Raw genomic sequence first — 15,676 nt, forward strand, 5'->3', positions numbered from 1 at the left:
ATTCAGTTTTGGCCTGTTTTCTGTGTGTGTGTGTGTGTGTGTTGTGTGAGTGGATATGTCTCTTTGTGCTATGTGTTGTGTGTGTGCCTACTCTACCATAAGCTTTCCCGCAGCTCGTTCGAAATGCGGTACGCGGAAGAATATGCGGACGAAAGCGTGAGGGACACCTTCGTGATGGCAACGAGCAGCAGAATGCCACCGAACGCGAGCAGACTGTGTTTGACCACCTGATCACCGAACGGCAGGATCTTCAGATAGAAGATGAAGCGCGATAGTAGCGATTTCGGTAGTCCTGGCATTGTCTAAAAAAAGGAAAATGAAACGTGGAAAGAAAACGAAAACCATTTTTACTGACGTCATTGTTCGGTAAGGACTTGCGGGTTTTCACACCCAATTTCCGTTACGATACGACATTTTCGCTGCACAAATTAGACAGCGTGAACGAGAGTGAGAGAGAGTCACAAACACACACATACGTCTGGTGATCACTGATGAGGAAGATGGGCACGAATGCGAATGTAAACGATCGAGAAGATAAGTAAGTGGTAAGCCATGAGTAGTAAGTTATGAGAATGTTCTTCGGCAAGAGCCAACAACAGCTGATGCTGTTTTGATGATGAAGATGTCTTCTGCGTGCGTGACTGTGTGTCTGTTATCGTTTGTGCTTTTTGTGTGATCGGTCATGTGTTACCGAATCTCCATTTTAAGTCGGCAACGATGGAACGAAATGAATGTCCGACAACCGGTCGGTGGTTAGATATGCAGTTGCGTAGTTACTCGATAGGGCATTACATACTTACAATTTCGAACCAGAGGGCCGGCACGACAAGCTTGGAGAACTTTTCACAGTGTGCCATACTGCTCAGATCGTCCAGCACCATGTTGATTTGGAATTTTACCGAAAGCTCCAGTGGAAGTCCAGACACCTGCGGAAAGACACAAACAGACGGTGAGTGTGTTTCTTATCAAAGGGTGTTTTGGAATCTTACCGGATTAATCATGAAATGGCTCCGGTGCAATTTTGGATCCGGTCGGGAACCATTCACATGTGCCAGCACCTTTGGATCTGCGTCAAGAAAGTGTGGATAGCTTAGGGCGATCGGAAAACCATAATAGCAGCTTGTCACATCGATCAGTCCACGTGGTAGGCAGCTGCCTGTTGGAATAGAAGCACAAGTCACACAAGTGTAAGTTTCGCGAGACTCATCCAGCCCTCTCCGTGCATCCAGAAATTACCCTTTCGACAGTAACACTTGTTGCGCGGATCAAACTCTCCGTTGTCCAGTGCGTTTTCTTCAAACACGAATTTGGTTGCCTTCAAACCATCAACCTCGTGATCGGTACCATTTTGAATCTGTAAAATAAAATAAAATGGAGTTTCATTTTCTAAGGAACAACAGATCACATCCCTACTAGATCGCTCACCGGATCACACTTGACTTACCAGAATCTGTGCCCGGCACATGCTTTTCCGGAAAAATAGCAACTGATCGTCGGGTTCGATAAAGCTCTTAAATTTCGTACCATCCGATGCGTTCCGAATGTTGCTACAATGGCTTCCATTCCACTGGGCAAGGTCCGGCGAACCCAGATAGGTGTCGTACAGTCCGGACACGTCCGCTGATGTCTCTCCCGTGAAGAATGTTTCAAAATCGTCGTCGAAATCGTACATCTACGAGGAAGCCAATATGGGAAGAGGGAAGCGCATTAGCCCAGTGCCCTAATAAATCCCCGTCACTTCCCGTGCACACACTTACCCGATCGATCAGGCCCACTTTGTCGAACGATATCCAGTTGGGAAGAAAAGTGTTACCGAGAGTGGTTAGTGTGGTCGGATATCCGTACATAAACTCTCTGGCTGTCTGCCGTTCCAGTGGTTGCACCTTTGTTTGCCGTATAAGCAAATTGATTGGCCATCGAATAAAGTACGGCTGTTTGGCGGCTACATGCGCTATGCTCTAGAAGGGCGGGAGGATGGTTGGAGGGGTTTGTTTTTTTTTGGGTGGAGGGGTCAAGGGAAGAGAGGGTGGGGTGGCAATTGGAAGAACATACTCGATCGTTTGACAAACGCTTGAATTTGCTACACTCATCCTCCCCACAACACAATGTCACCAGCACCAAACCACCACCACCAAATCAAATATGGCCACTGTTTGATTAAATAGTTATTGTGATGAAGTGTATTAAAATTACTTTTTTGAATAATGAACTTTATGATAAAAATGATTGAGTCCAGGAGCTTTAAATCCCGGTGATCTGGGCAAAATTTGGTAAATTATACGGTTAATTTATTAATTTATGTTATTATTTACTTATTTACTTATTCATTTTAATTATCGTGAACATATTGGCTCTCCTCCGTATTGTCACATGATAATTAATATTTCACACAAAATAAATTGTAAATTAACAACACAATATTTAAATTGCAGGCATTTTTAAGACCATTAATCGTTTACTTAACAGATAAAATCTTATCTGGACTACATTTCATGGTAAAAGTTCAATCTAATAAGCTATTATGCAGCCATTTGACAACAAATTTGTTGAGTAGAACATGTTGATAAAATATATATAACCTGTATGTTTTAATATATCTGAAAGTAATATTTTGATGGCAAAAAACTGAATTGCGCACATTCCCTCAATGTAACTGTAAGTATGAATTGGAAACAGAGCGCGAGCAGCTGTCGATCGGGTGCTCAGTTTGATCGAAGGACGGAGTGTTCGGACTGCATGCAGGGGTCCTGTTGGGAGCCCTGCATGCAGGGAGCCCGACGAGAATGTTTTAAATTCTTCATTCTTGTAATAAACCCTCTTTCGAAAACGAATAGCAAAGGTGGTAAATATTCAAATTCCCACGCGAAACAATCATCTGAAGTTCCCAGAAGCTTGTAAAGACACAGACACAGTAAAATGTTAATGTGCTGTTATGCATACGGAGAAGCGTTATCCTCATTATACTTTATTACACTATCCTAATTTTTTAAAGTAGTATTTATACTAGTAATTTAATGTTAGTTTTAATTAGTTAAAAAAGAAGCAGTCTCTTTTGATCTTCAACTGATCAATTGATCAACTTACCAGCAGTGCAATGTTTGGCATCATAAACACATCATCCTCCCGCAAATTACCCGACAGACCCTTCTGGAAGATCAACGGATGATGTGGCCGGGTCGAAAGGGTTCCATTATCATTGAACGTAATATTATCGTGCGACATCAGCTCCCTAGTTTTGGGAAAGGAAACAAAACACAATCGTGTATGATCGTACGGCTTTGGGGGTTTTTCTTTGATTTTCGCATCCTTGAAAAAAAAAAAAAAAACAAACGCTCACCTGTACACGTACGGGCCCACTTCCTCGATCTGCATCTTTTCGGCCCGGCCCGCCATAAAGTCTTCCGCGTTGGTAACGTTAAAGAGATAGATCTTGATGTACAGATCGACGGGCGGTGTGCGCCACAGGTTAAATATTTCCGACCCTTCTTGGAAGATTAATTTCTGCGGTTAAAGGAAGAAACACAGAACCGGTTAGTTTGCCAAAGAACCGATGCAGCATTTTTTTTTGTGTTCTTCTCTTTACTGCTAAAGGACACTTAATCCCGCAATAACGGCGCCCGGGAAGAGGACAACGTTTTGCAGTGAACTATTTTTTGGTCTCTTTTTATTGTTTTCGAATGCACCGTGCACATGGGAGTGCATTCACTGCAGTTCGTTAACCACCGCTTGCGCACGCCACATGCCGCGGTGGACGTTCAGTCCGGTTGGGTATTTTTATAAGAAGTTGTTGTTTTTTCGTTTTCCGTTCAAGGTGAAGTCCGAAAGTGAACACCGATCATGGGCACCATCGCGATCGCGGTGCAGGTTTGAGCTTGCGTTTCGTTTGTCGCACCAAAAACAGCGCGACAACAAACGAATGCTTAACCGAGGTCTAGGAATTTGCCTTCGTTTCCTTGTGGTGGGATTTTTCGTTGATCGTTTTAATATTGCGTAAAACACTGCAACAGAGCAATGGAGTACAAATTGATTGTACCTCATTACAAATGCGAATTCTACCATACAAAACACACACGAACACGCGGACCGAGGGAGGCATGCTAATGAAGGAGGAATTTTTTCTCCACCATAATTTGTTTGGTGGCCAAGGGGGGCAGATGAAAATAGTTGGAGTGTCCCTTTTTAATATTCTTTGCCCATCGCAATAAAACAACACGTCACAATAATGTTCGATTCGGTTACAACCAGGATTACTTACCCACTTAAATATTAGCAAATAAGGATCAAGGATGTGTACGAGTGCACCGCAGATAATGAACATGAAGCCGGCGGCCATAAGCATAAACGTTCCTGGAATAGAAAGATGGAATGATTACCATTAAGTAAGGAAGCTAATTCTGGAATGTGTGAGCACAATGGGCTAGTGATGTACGATCAGTAGGTCATTTGAAAGATATTTTATTTGATGTTCATGTTGTATTTAAAAACGAATTACTTAAATACTGTTTTAAATTTGTTTCCCATATCAAATATCCATTTCTTTTATTTCTTGAAGGACCGCCTGACCGTATCGCTTCAATAATAAATATTGTTATAATCAATTAGAAGATTCAGAATGCACCCTATCTGACTCCCCAAAGCAAGGATACAACATCTGGCTACGTAGTATAAATAAAACTGGAAAGCTTTTAACAGGCCGACATGACCAAGCAGCTAAAGTCAAGGAGAATAGATACGCAAGAATAGGTGTTTCATCAACAAACTATCTATTTATTGACCTCGTTGAGTTGTAGGTTCAACATTATTTGAATTTACTGAAACCTTAATAATTTATTTTTAATACAGTAATTGCAAACGATTTGACATTTAAGCAAATCACACTGACGGCAGTCGATGGTGACTCAACAAAACATCAGCTCCTGTCGGTAACCAACTCTCGATGATCATACATCCTTTTTCTTCATAGCTTAACTATCTGCTAAGTCAAGACCAAGACCGTGCCAAGAAAATCTTCACTACGAAAGAACGGTCTGGGTGGGATTTGATTTCCTAATCCTGTACAAAAGTAATTATCCAGCAATGGGATGTCCCAAGTAGCGTTCTTTATTAGCTAGAAAATCTAACGTAATGATAATGCAGCCATAGTCGGTTTAGCACATCAAAATGCAATTTTAAGATAATTTTACTAAAACTCAGCATGAGTATTATAGATACTTACCTAACGGGTTCGTAAAGATCACTTCTGTATTCTTTTTCTGACATGATCATTAAGATTTTTTATCCCCTAATCATTTATCCACCTTATACCCCATAGTGCGTCACTAACAACAAATTAGCCGGTAAGATTAACCAGGTAGACGGACAAGCATACCGAACGGAACGTGACGATGCAGGCAATTAAAACAATTTCTTCCTTGCCTACCGTTCACTAAAAAAAACCCCCCTGGTGTTCGTCATAACATGCGCTTAAAGATGAGTCCTAGATGAGTGAGCTTACCGGCAAACCCAACATTTATTCCGAGCTAGAAACACGGCCCATGTGCAATGTAGAACTTCCGGGAAATTAGGCGAGCTGATCCCACTGAAAGAAGTCGACGGTGTGATTTATCTGCTAATAATTGACTAGCTGCATTCTTTTTCTCTCTCTTTCTCTCTCTCTCTCTTTTCTTCGGTTCGCTATTTGGATGGATTCATTCAAGCTTAGCCCCATAATTACGCCACGGCTAAGGGTGAATGATTCTAGCCTGAAAGCCAGTACTGAAAGGGTGGGAAAGAGGATTGCAATCATTGCCTGTGTCCACCGCAGAATGCAACCAGTAATAGAAGGGCTAAAGTTCAATCGTAACAGGTGTGGGCACGGTTTGAAGAATGAGTTGTTAATCGGTAATAAACAAATGACCGACTACAGCTCAGGAGAAACCTCTGGCAAATCAGCTTTCCATAAAGATGCGATTCTCTCTCTCTCTATCTCTCTCTCTCTCTCTCTCTCTCTCTCTCCCTCTCTCTCCCGCTCGCTCGTAATTGCCTTTCTGGATTCTCGCGAAGCCAAAACCTGCTCCTCCAACTGATCCTAAAGCTGCTCGAGGATCGATTAGGAAGTCACGAGGATACAAACAGCGCTTACGCTAATCGCCGAGGAATTATCTAGATATCCGCCCGGTTCCGGCGGTTTACATGGACCAATTAAATAGCCATCGGGCCCACAATCGGCTTGTCATCAGCTTACTCGACCGAAACCAAAACGTGTTAATGGCATGTGTCGCTGTGGCGCAGGCTCCGCACGCTTGCCGCCACGAGGCTTATACCGCGTGTGTGGTGATTAATTTCGGCGTGCTCAACCGTATCATCGCGGCGGCGTTTACCAGGGCGGACGGGCGATCAAAAACATAAACGCGTAAGCATATAATGTAACGCTTCAGTAACGATGCAGCGTGATTTCGATCGATCGCGCAGACATTTACTAGGACGACCAAGTAGTCAAACGAAAGAAAAAAAACAAAAGGTAAAAATGCATGTTCTCTGTCGAACAGAACAAAACGCAGCGCCATACGAAGGTCTTCATGGCTGTTATAAGTTTCCTATGGAAAATGTGTATTTTTTTTTGTATGTGATCAAAAAATCGAAATCGTTTGCCCATTCCTTATGGGTTTGAAATATTTAAAGCGTTTCTAAAGAAAATTCGTGGCAACGAAAAAAAGAAGGTTTTCAAAGTTCAAGGCGATCCTTCCAAATGCGCTGCTTTGTAACCTAGTTTTCTTTACCTTCCGCTTTGAAAGCGGCGTTTCTTTTACATTTTCATATCGAACGTAACTACTATTGTAGTCCAAAAATGTAACACACAAACATAACCGGGGAAAAATGGACGTTTCACCCTGAAAAGGTAATGATTGGAAATCCTAAATGTCATGTCCTTGTGGAGGTCTGTTTTTGGTGTAAAAAGCCAACTCTACACACACATACAAACACTCAGCCACACCTCATCACTATGCCACATCAATCACACCAAACAGGATCGGAACAGAAACGAAGCTACACGTGAGCCGCCCGGGGCCCGCAGGCATTCATCAGCGAAAATTACCATCCCGCGCAATCCTATGGGGGGGAGGGGGGGGGGCGGTGGCGGCTACGAGATTCATAAAATAATTACAACACGGAGTTGTGATTTATAATCGGGAGCTCGGGCCGCTCGGTGTCCGGCATTTGCATTCGAACGACATCCCCACGGCAACGGGACATTGCGCGGTGGACCGTGCTTTTAACTGCGGGTGTTTTACACTCGGCCAAGTTCGTCTTATCGATATTCATATCGAGCAAGTTGATCAAGGAGGAGGAAGGGGTTGAGAATGGGAGTGGTTACCGGCTTGGGGCATTGTTTACAGTAAGCCATCTTGTTTTTATTCGACACCTTCGACGGGACATTTGCATAACGGCCTAAGCGCTGTGTGAGGCTCTTCTTCGCCGTGAGTCAGGAAATGTGATTGTCGGTTTTATGCGTTTCACTTTCTTTACATTGCAATGGGCTAGTTTTAATGGGATAGGAATTCTATAGGCTATATGGCTCTTTCCTAGAGTTGATTGTGGAGAGTGGTTTTGAAACATAATCAAACCGTTTCATAGCACCTTCGTCTGCATGGGGACATTTGTCACAACCTTCAATGATCTACCTCACGAGTTACTTGCAAGCAGAGTTGCTCAGAGGTCCAATCAAATCATTTATTTTCTACCACTATCTGTAGGCAGAAGTTGGCAGAAACAGCTTGTTGGTTGACAATATATGAGACGCGATCCTTCCCTGAGTGGACTGCCACATCATACGCCTTCTCGGACATGTATTACGGCACAAAAAAGCGAATTCATTTGAAAGAAGACTGATCAGAATAGCAGAGTTTTGATACTAAATTGTTGGCGAGGATCTTACACCCCAAACCAAGAAGACAACGCTCAGAGGGACCTTTGGGCCTTTACAAGTGCCTTGTACCGGATCAATGCGAATAAAAGTACGGATAAGGAAGAGAATCCAGTATTTGATAAGGATGGATATGGACATTATAGGGATTTAAAAGATCCGGATCGATTGGAACCTAGTATTGGTATTTTTATTACATTACTGGATTTCATTGAATATCACCAAGCAGCCCCTCAAACCCCCCTCAAAAGGTGGGTCGATCCATTGCCGATACACGGATCTGGATCGGTCGGAACGAATAACTCAAGAGAATTTTGACACTTATCCATTGACAGAGGCGAGAGCCTCAAGCGCAGGACTTTACACGTTCAAATCCGATCCAGTACCGTTTCCCCGTAATGAGGATTGTCTATCCAACTACGTGCTATCAGGAAGTATAGTAAGCGGCGTGATCAAGCATGTTGTAGAGTCAAGAAAAAAAAGGAGAAAAAGAAGTGCCTCACACCGATCTTACTGCTCTCAAAATATAGACCGACCAGACTCCGTGTCCGGCTACCCATAACACCGAGAATTTCTTTTACCTGACTCATACTGCCACAAGAGATGCAGTTAATCTCATTCGTGAATAATTAATGACGTTGATGCATCTTCGAGATTTGCTGGGAATATTTTATTGGACACCCTGAATATGGCCTTCAATTACCATCAAGAAGTATGAGCTATTTGATGAGTAAGCATGTTTATTTATCGTTCTTATTGGCTAAACGAATCGTTGACGACATACCGGCCACATAATACCACGAAATTAGATAGTCACGATGGTTGTAAGTTGATGCCTTGGTGGTCTACAAAGGCTGCAAGACCTAACGGAAGACGGTTGACGCATTTCTATACTGGATTGGTATTATTCACCCATCAATATATTAACCTGGTCATTGGCTCTACATTGAAATACTTAAAGTAGCTTACACTAGCAACTAGTTTCATAAATTTGAAATAAAATAGATTCTTTGAATATTTAGAACCAACCCAACGTTCTTCGAAAAGTACATATTTCCCATATAGAGTCAAGATCTAGAAGATTTTGTGCGTTTTGTCAGGTATACATACACAGAAAGAATACTGCACACATGGATTGTTCTGCAAACATGATCTGGCACACGGTGCTTTTGTAAAGCATACAGCATTCTAAACCGAATTGGCCCACCACTCGGTTATGTCTCATGTGTCCAAAACACTCGCACGCTGTGCAATTAATCCCTTTTTTATAATTAAATAAAACATACATCATATCAAACAGGGCCGTGCAACGAGTGCACACCGGTGACAAACAAGTCTAATGTATACCGTGCTTACCAAGCATTCGACCTTGGGGGCTTCTACGTCGCAAATAACCCTCTTCATCCACCAAGGCACACGGGGAGGGCGGTTGGAAAATCTATGCTTATCGCCCAAGAAGCCAGATACCTTCTCGGCTGAACATTCCGACAGGGCAGCCTCTGCTGTGGTGGTGGCTAACCGATATCTCGAACTCCAAGGGGAGAGCGAGAGACTGCTGAAAAACCGGACCACTGCTGGCGTGCGGCGCGTATTTCTTCGCGCTCCATTGGCTCCGGACGACACACACATGGGTAAACCGTTTGAAGCTACCCACAAGAGACACTTCGAATGGCGCAAGGTTGCACACCACCGACTATGGGGAGGGAAGGCTTCTGTGTGCGCATCGGTTGTGCCCCATCACACACTGGGTCTCGATGTGTGTACTTGGGTGTACTCGATCACACCGCTATCGTTCGCAGTCATGTGGAAATCATAATTGAAAGTGCACTTTCCTGCACAGCCTGTGTGCATTGTCTGTAGGGCTCTCGGTAAGGTTGGGTCCGAGATTTTTTTTGTGCTGTTGTTGTTTCCTCCAAAAGTGGTCGGTTCTTCCGTTAGACGTTTAACCTCTCCAATTTTTTGCGGCTTCCTCTGCAAGGTTTGTTTGATACGACCAATGAGTTTTCGCATATCTCGAACAAAGCGAACAGCTCGTAGCGAAATGGAAATTAAACACACTCGCTTGAGGAGACCTCAGTTGCGAAGGACGACAGTCTTGGTGGTATCCAGCAGAAATAATGGAGTGCATCGCAAGAAGGATGTGAAGACCAGCCATCCTGTTGCTACGACGTTTCCACCACACCTTATCGGTGTGCGATCGGATCGTCAGCTGCCGACACTGAGATGTCACCACGAAATGACACGCTAGTGGCTAAAGGTTGACCACGATGCGTTCAACGCACAATTAATTGTGCGCGGGCATGGCCACGTTGTGGAGAATTTCTGACCATGAAAGCAATAACAGGCAGGTTGGTTTGTTGTGCGGTAAGATGCAAAACAAAAAGCACGCAAAATGGTAATGGCAGTGCATCGAGAAGAAACAGGTACTCCTTGACCCTGGTCGGAGGACACACACACACACGCACAAAGTGTGCAGGACGATCGCCAATATTGGCGATCGTTCCGGAGTCGATTCTTGTGGCGCTGCGTATCTTGATCTTGCTCTGATCTTGCTCTGATCTTGCCCCCCTTTACCGGGGATATAAAGTTCGTCCATTCGTACTATCTTCTGACTTCAAACGAGTCGTTACCTGCAGCTACTGCGTCATATTGTGGCGAACATGTGAACTCATTAGTAGAAGTGAGAGAGACACAGATCCTGGAGGCGGGATTTATCGTGTCGCGAAGCGTCCGAGTCGAGTCGCATCATTGGCATTATCAACCGGGCGTCCAGCAGCATCAATAGAGCGCACCGCAAGAGTCCAGAGGGCTAGAATGAGCAATTAACATTTGCATTCACTCGTTGCCACCGACGTCATTGACGTCAAAAATTTTCCGTTTTGCCATCACGGGGTTCGAGGTTTAAATCCGCAGTGTGATTTAATTTTGATGAAACATCATCACAGCCGCTGACCCCTTTCGTGTGCACCCGTTACGCAATCGAGTCTCCTGTGACATTGCATAAACAGAGACGGTCTCTGTAGTCGTTGTCTTGTTCCATTCAAATCCCATATCCCGTGTCTCCCGACCGACCGACTCTACACAAGGGTGTTGCACCCTTTATGCACCCCCCCCCCCCCCCCCCAGTCCAGTCGCGGTCGGAGCAATTAAAGTGGAGAACTTTCCCGACTACGCTCACGCTGCCCTACGACGACGACGACGACGGTGTATCGAAAGCCCTCTAGAAATCTGCTGCGTCGTTGTCGCTTTCCGACGACATTGGCCATCGGCAGTAATGTACCAGAAAAAAGGGGGATGGTGGGGGGAAGCGGGAACACCCAACGCATGGTGAGCGAGAAGCACCGTGTGATAATTATTGGTAGACATTTTTGTCCTGCCCCGCACGCAAACGAAGCGTTTTGTCGGTGGCGCGAACTCTGAACGACGGCTACTGTTGAGTCAACCTTTAGGGGTCTGGGCACAAACGGTAACAGGATATGCTAATGGTTGCGGTAATGCGGACTCATTACACACCCTTTCGCTGCGTGCACATCAACGAGTGCGCTGTTGTAGGGCGCAACCGTTCTTTGGTGACCATTCAAGGGTTAAACCATTAGCCTCGACTGGTGTAGAGGCTACCGTTATCCGCAGTGTCCTAGAGCCCGGTTGAGAATAGGTTTGGTACAGATTGTTTGTATTAAAACGCACAACAAACGAGAGGAAGAGAGAGACAGGGAGAAAGAGAGAGAATGTAATGTTGTTGATGGTTAATGTCGCAATAGATTAAGAAATTGAGAGGAATTCTTGATTTGAAAGTGATAGTTCCTCTGCTCACAGCTAGATAGCGTCGTTTGGGAGTCATAAGCACCAGCAAAACAAAGTAATTAGACAGCATCATAGTGGGGAGTTTACTAGACTTTCCTAAGTATACATTATTATTTCTGGATTGTATGATTATGGCAACTGCCGGCTAATTGATAAGAGAATCAACCAGGAACCAACCAAGAACAGTTTAGGGAACGAGGAATATTGTTAAACAATTATTTTTTGTCCATTTTAGATGCTTTAAGGCCCTTGGACATATGAAGCATTTATCTAAAAATTAGATAAATTCTAACATCCTGTTTTTAGCCTCCTCAACTTCAGAATATCCTGTCCCGTCATTACTGGCTTCTCAGATTCAAATTACCCGTTGTCGACTGGCCGCTACAATCATCAAACAAGGACATCTGTTAAGTATCTACAGATCATTTTAGAATCTTTATGGATAAATTCACTGTAATTTCGTAATATTCCCAGACTGAAAAGTTTTAACGGATAACCGTCACCGGTTATCATCACAACGACCATATGACCCTGGTCAATTAGTTTACGTTAATTGTGAATGTGGTTCTGAGCTATCTCCGAGATAGACAACTCAGCGTTTTTCTCTGCTACTGTTACGCTGTTACCTCTGGTGCCTTTCTACTAATCCCACACGCCCCAGATTATGAAATATAATTGTACCATTTTAAAATAATGACAATCATTCTCTTTTTCCGTATTTTACCGACAATCAACGTTATACAACACCGCAACCCTATCTAAAACCCATAAAGGAAAACGGTTTAATCCCTAGACGAAACCCGCCGATGCTGAGCCCCATCAATATGAAACAGATGGGGTTCAATAGCAAGTCTCAGTGATCGATCGCAAGCATAATGATCTGTAATTCGAAATCGCTTCCTAAAATCAATCAAACCGTAAATTACCAACCGGGGTGCGCACGAGCGGTTCGTGACGTCCCAAGAACGGAGTAGCGTGGTACTAGAGAGGGAGAGTACATGTATCTCGCATATCGGAGTCGGTGGTCAAACGAATTGAAATTTGAATTGATGGTGTAGCGCTAGCCCGCGCGCTGTCCATCAAATACTGGTTTTGCAGCAGCGTTCGAAAGGTGGCATAAATCGCCTTCTTACTGGACTGTCGGTCCGGGACCAAAGCAAAGTCTTAATTTCCCAGTGTAGTACCGCAAGTGATATCCCTCGTTCTCTCTCTCTCTACCTTGCTCCTTGAATAATGGTTAGCTGTTTTGTTCGAAAGTATTACAAAACGTGTGATGTTGTTGTACATGAGCTGATTGAAATTAGCTATTCTTCGCAACGTGACACGAGCCACAGTCAAGACGAATATTTTGCCATACAACCGAGATACAAACACATGCACCAAAGTACCTGTTGCTGGTGTAAATTAATGATCGTCCGAGTAGGAGGACCAGGCTCTCCCAGAGTCGGATCATGCATATAATTCAATATTCTTACTACCAGTTGATGTCGCTGCTGCTGTCCCCAGCAATTAAGCGATATCAAAAGCGCTATCGATGCGATGCGGTGCACACTGGACACGTCGGCTACTAAAGCACACACACACACGCTTGACACTATCAGTGTACAGGCCAGTGTGTGCCCTGTGACACAATACGCAAAAAAGGTGCTAAGGTTGATGGTAGAACACGCGCAAAGAATGCACTCGGAATGACTCGGTCGCGTGACAATGAGAGGGTGGGTTGGGAAAGCGGGGCGGGGCGCGACTGGTGTTTGCGTATGCGTCGAATGCGGAAATAATTGTAACCTCTCCACAGTGAAGCTAGCGCTTTTCCGCCTTATTGCATCCTGGTCATAGCCACCAGGCAGCGAGAGTGTGTCGTGAAGTGACATTTGTGTCTTCTTGTGTGTTCTGTTCTGGCACGCCTAAATACCAGGGTGCGCGTATCAAGATGTCTTGGAAATGCCTACTACCACCGTTGCATATTGCGCCAGCAGCCCTGGTGTCATACAGGTTTTTCTTCGCCCGGTTTCGAGTGGCTCGTTCAGAGCGGCGAGCGTTCAAATAGCTTCTAGTCTTCTAGAAGCCCGCACGATCAGAGAAAAAAAGGGAATGGAGGAGAGTTGGAGGGAGTGCGCAAGCGGTGGGCACAAAAATTTGGACACGGATCGGATCGGGTGATCGGGTACCCGGGTGATGGGTTTACACTTGTTGCCCTTCGATGCGAGCGCATGATTTCAACATACAAACTGCCTTTGCCACCTTGCGCAGCCCAAGCTACTGGGTTGGATTCCGTCTCCGTTCTTGGATCGTGCAAAAGGAAAAAAAATACACAAACCAGCTCGGAGTCTGATTATTTTTCCGTTTGCGAACGGCACATTGGTGTCCCTTTCTCTCTCTCTCTCTCGGGTCGTGATTGCCGTATGTCGTGTGTGCTGGTTGTTGGTGCGTCGCGTGGTATTTCTTCTGCACTGCACTTCTGAAGCCACTCTCGCTTTCCGTTGCACAAATCCCTGCATGCCGTCGTTTGGGCGCAGAACACAAACACATCCACTCCGACTATGGGACCCCCGGTTGGCCCAGTTCGGTTTGAGTTTTCCCGCTAATATTTAAACCCGACACCCGAAGTGGAGTTGTTTTGGCACCCAACCCAATAAGGACACTTAGAGCCCACTACACGCTTAATGCTCGCGTGATATACTTACGGTTTGGGTAGCGCGTATGGCGGCCATGTTTCGGTTGGTGGAAGAAGTAGTCGAGCAGGGAAAATTCGCTCCGAATTCGCCGCCGAAAAGGGCCTAAGCTTACCGAGCGGCGTCGCTGTGGCGTACCGGAACTGCCACCCGATGAGGAGCAACAGTCACCGCTGCTGCTACTGCCGAGGCTACTGCCACTACCTCCGGCACAGCTAGGACCGCCACCAAAAATCGTCTGATACTGGCTGCCGAACAAGCTTACAAAGTCACGCATGGTGTTGTTGTTGTGTTTTTTTTTTATTTTTTTGGGTGTCACAAACACTCACCCGCGATTTCGCAAACACGCACACACTAACGAGGTGTAAGGATATATACTCACAGCCTACTAAAGATTGTTTTTCGCCCCCTGCCCCTTGTTGAAAGTGCTGCCTACCTTAAAGAAGAGCTCACTAAACTTTTAAATTTAATTCCACTAAAAAAATAAAATAAACACACAACTATCTCTCACTTTTGTTCAATTGGTGGAACTCTTTCTTTCCCCTTTGCAAATCACTGAAGCACTTTGCTTTTATCCTTGCTCGAAGAACGATAAATCAGCCATAAAAAAAGACACAAACAGCCTGAGCACTGCACACTAGATCACCAACATCGGATCAAACATCTCCACTTTTGCGTAGTGACAGCCAAGTTTGACACGAAGAAGTCGTCCAAAAGGATTCGCAATGGTTTGCTGTACGGAGCCGTTAGCCAGTCCGTGTCCGTTGTGATGAGCGCGCGGTAGTAGACTGTGCGAGTGCTCAGGCGCGGGCTTCTTTGTAGTGCACTTGCAACGCGTGCGTTAAGTAACCTCCGCATCCATCGTCCCCTTTGCACCTGTTACACCTACCCTGGCTGTGGGTATGTGCATCGTCATTTGCAAGTTGCTGCTGCTGCTGCTGCACCTCGGCACCACCGGATGGAACCGTCCGGATTGGAGAACCTGCTGGAACTCGAAGGCGTGCGAGAGCAAACGAGAGTAAGCATAGTCCAACGAGATGGAAAAGGATAGTGAACCATTGCAAAACCAGTTGATATTGCTGCCTAGACGCAGTTGAAGCCCATAGGTTTCCCCCCCTATTCTGGGGTGGACAGTGCAGTTGTGCACTCTCGTGAGTGCTTCTGCATGCGTGTATACTACACTACCAAAGCCGGATCGGATGCATTTATCACACACGCACAATCGGATCCTCTCCATCGTGCGATCCCCCTTCAGTGAGATGCACCACCACGCGAGATGTTGAGCGACCGAGAGAGA

At 45.0% G+C, this 15,676-nt stretch overlaps 1 protein-coding gene across 1 annotated transcript; it reads right to left on the reverse strand.

Annotated features, from left to right (window-relative positions):
* Nucleotides 1-77: 77 nt before the first annotated feature.
* On the reverse strand, nucleotides 78-14,704 carry LOC126557558 (scavenger receptor class B member 1). The gene is made up of 10 exons (XM_050213369.1): nucleotides 14,392-14,704; nucleotides 4,256-4,347; nucleotides 3,338-3,501; nucleotides 3,085-3,229; nucleotides 1,758-1,958; nucleotides 1,445-1,672; nucleotides 1,237-1,354; nucleotides 990-1,156; nucleotides 801-926; nucleotides 78-302 (listed from the first exon to the last, which is right to left on the reverse strand). The coding sequence occupies exons 1-10, from the start codon at nucleotides 14,654-14,656 to the stop codon at nucleotides 93-95; spliced, it is 1,716 nt and encodes a 571-aa protein (XP_050069326.1). The 5' UTR covers nucleotides 14,657-14,704; the 3' UTR covers nucleotides 78-92.
* Nucleotides 14,705-15,676: the final 972 nt, after the last annotated feature.

The sequence above is a fragment of the Anopheles maculipalpis genome, chromosome 2RL (assembly GCF_943734695.1).
Source record: "Anopheles maculipalpis chromosome 2RL, idAnoMacuDA_375_x, whole genome shotgun sequence".
NCBI lineage: Eukaryota > Metazoa > Arthropoda > Insecta > Diptera > Culicidae > Anopheles > Anopheles maculipalpis.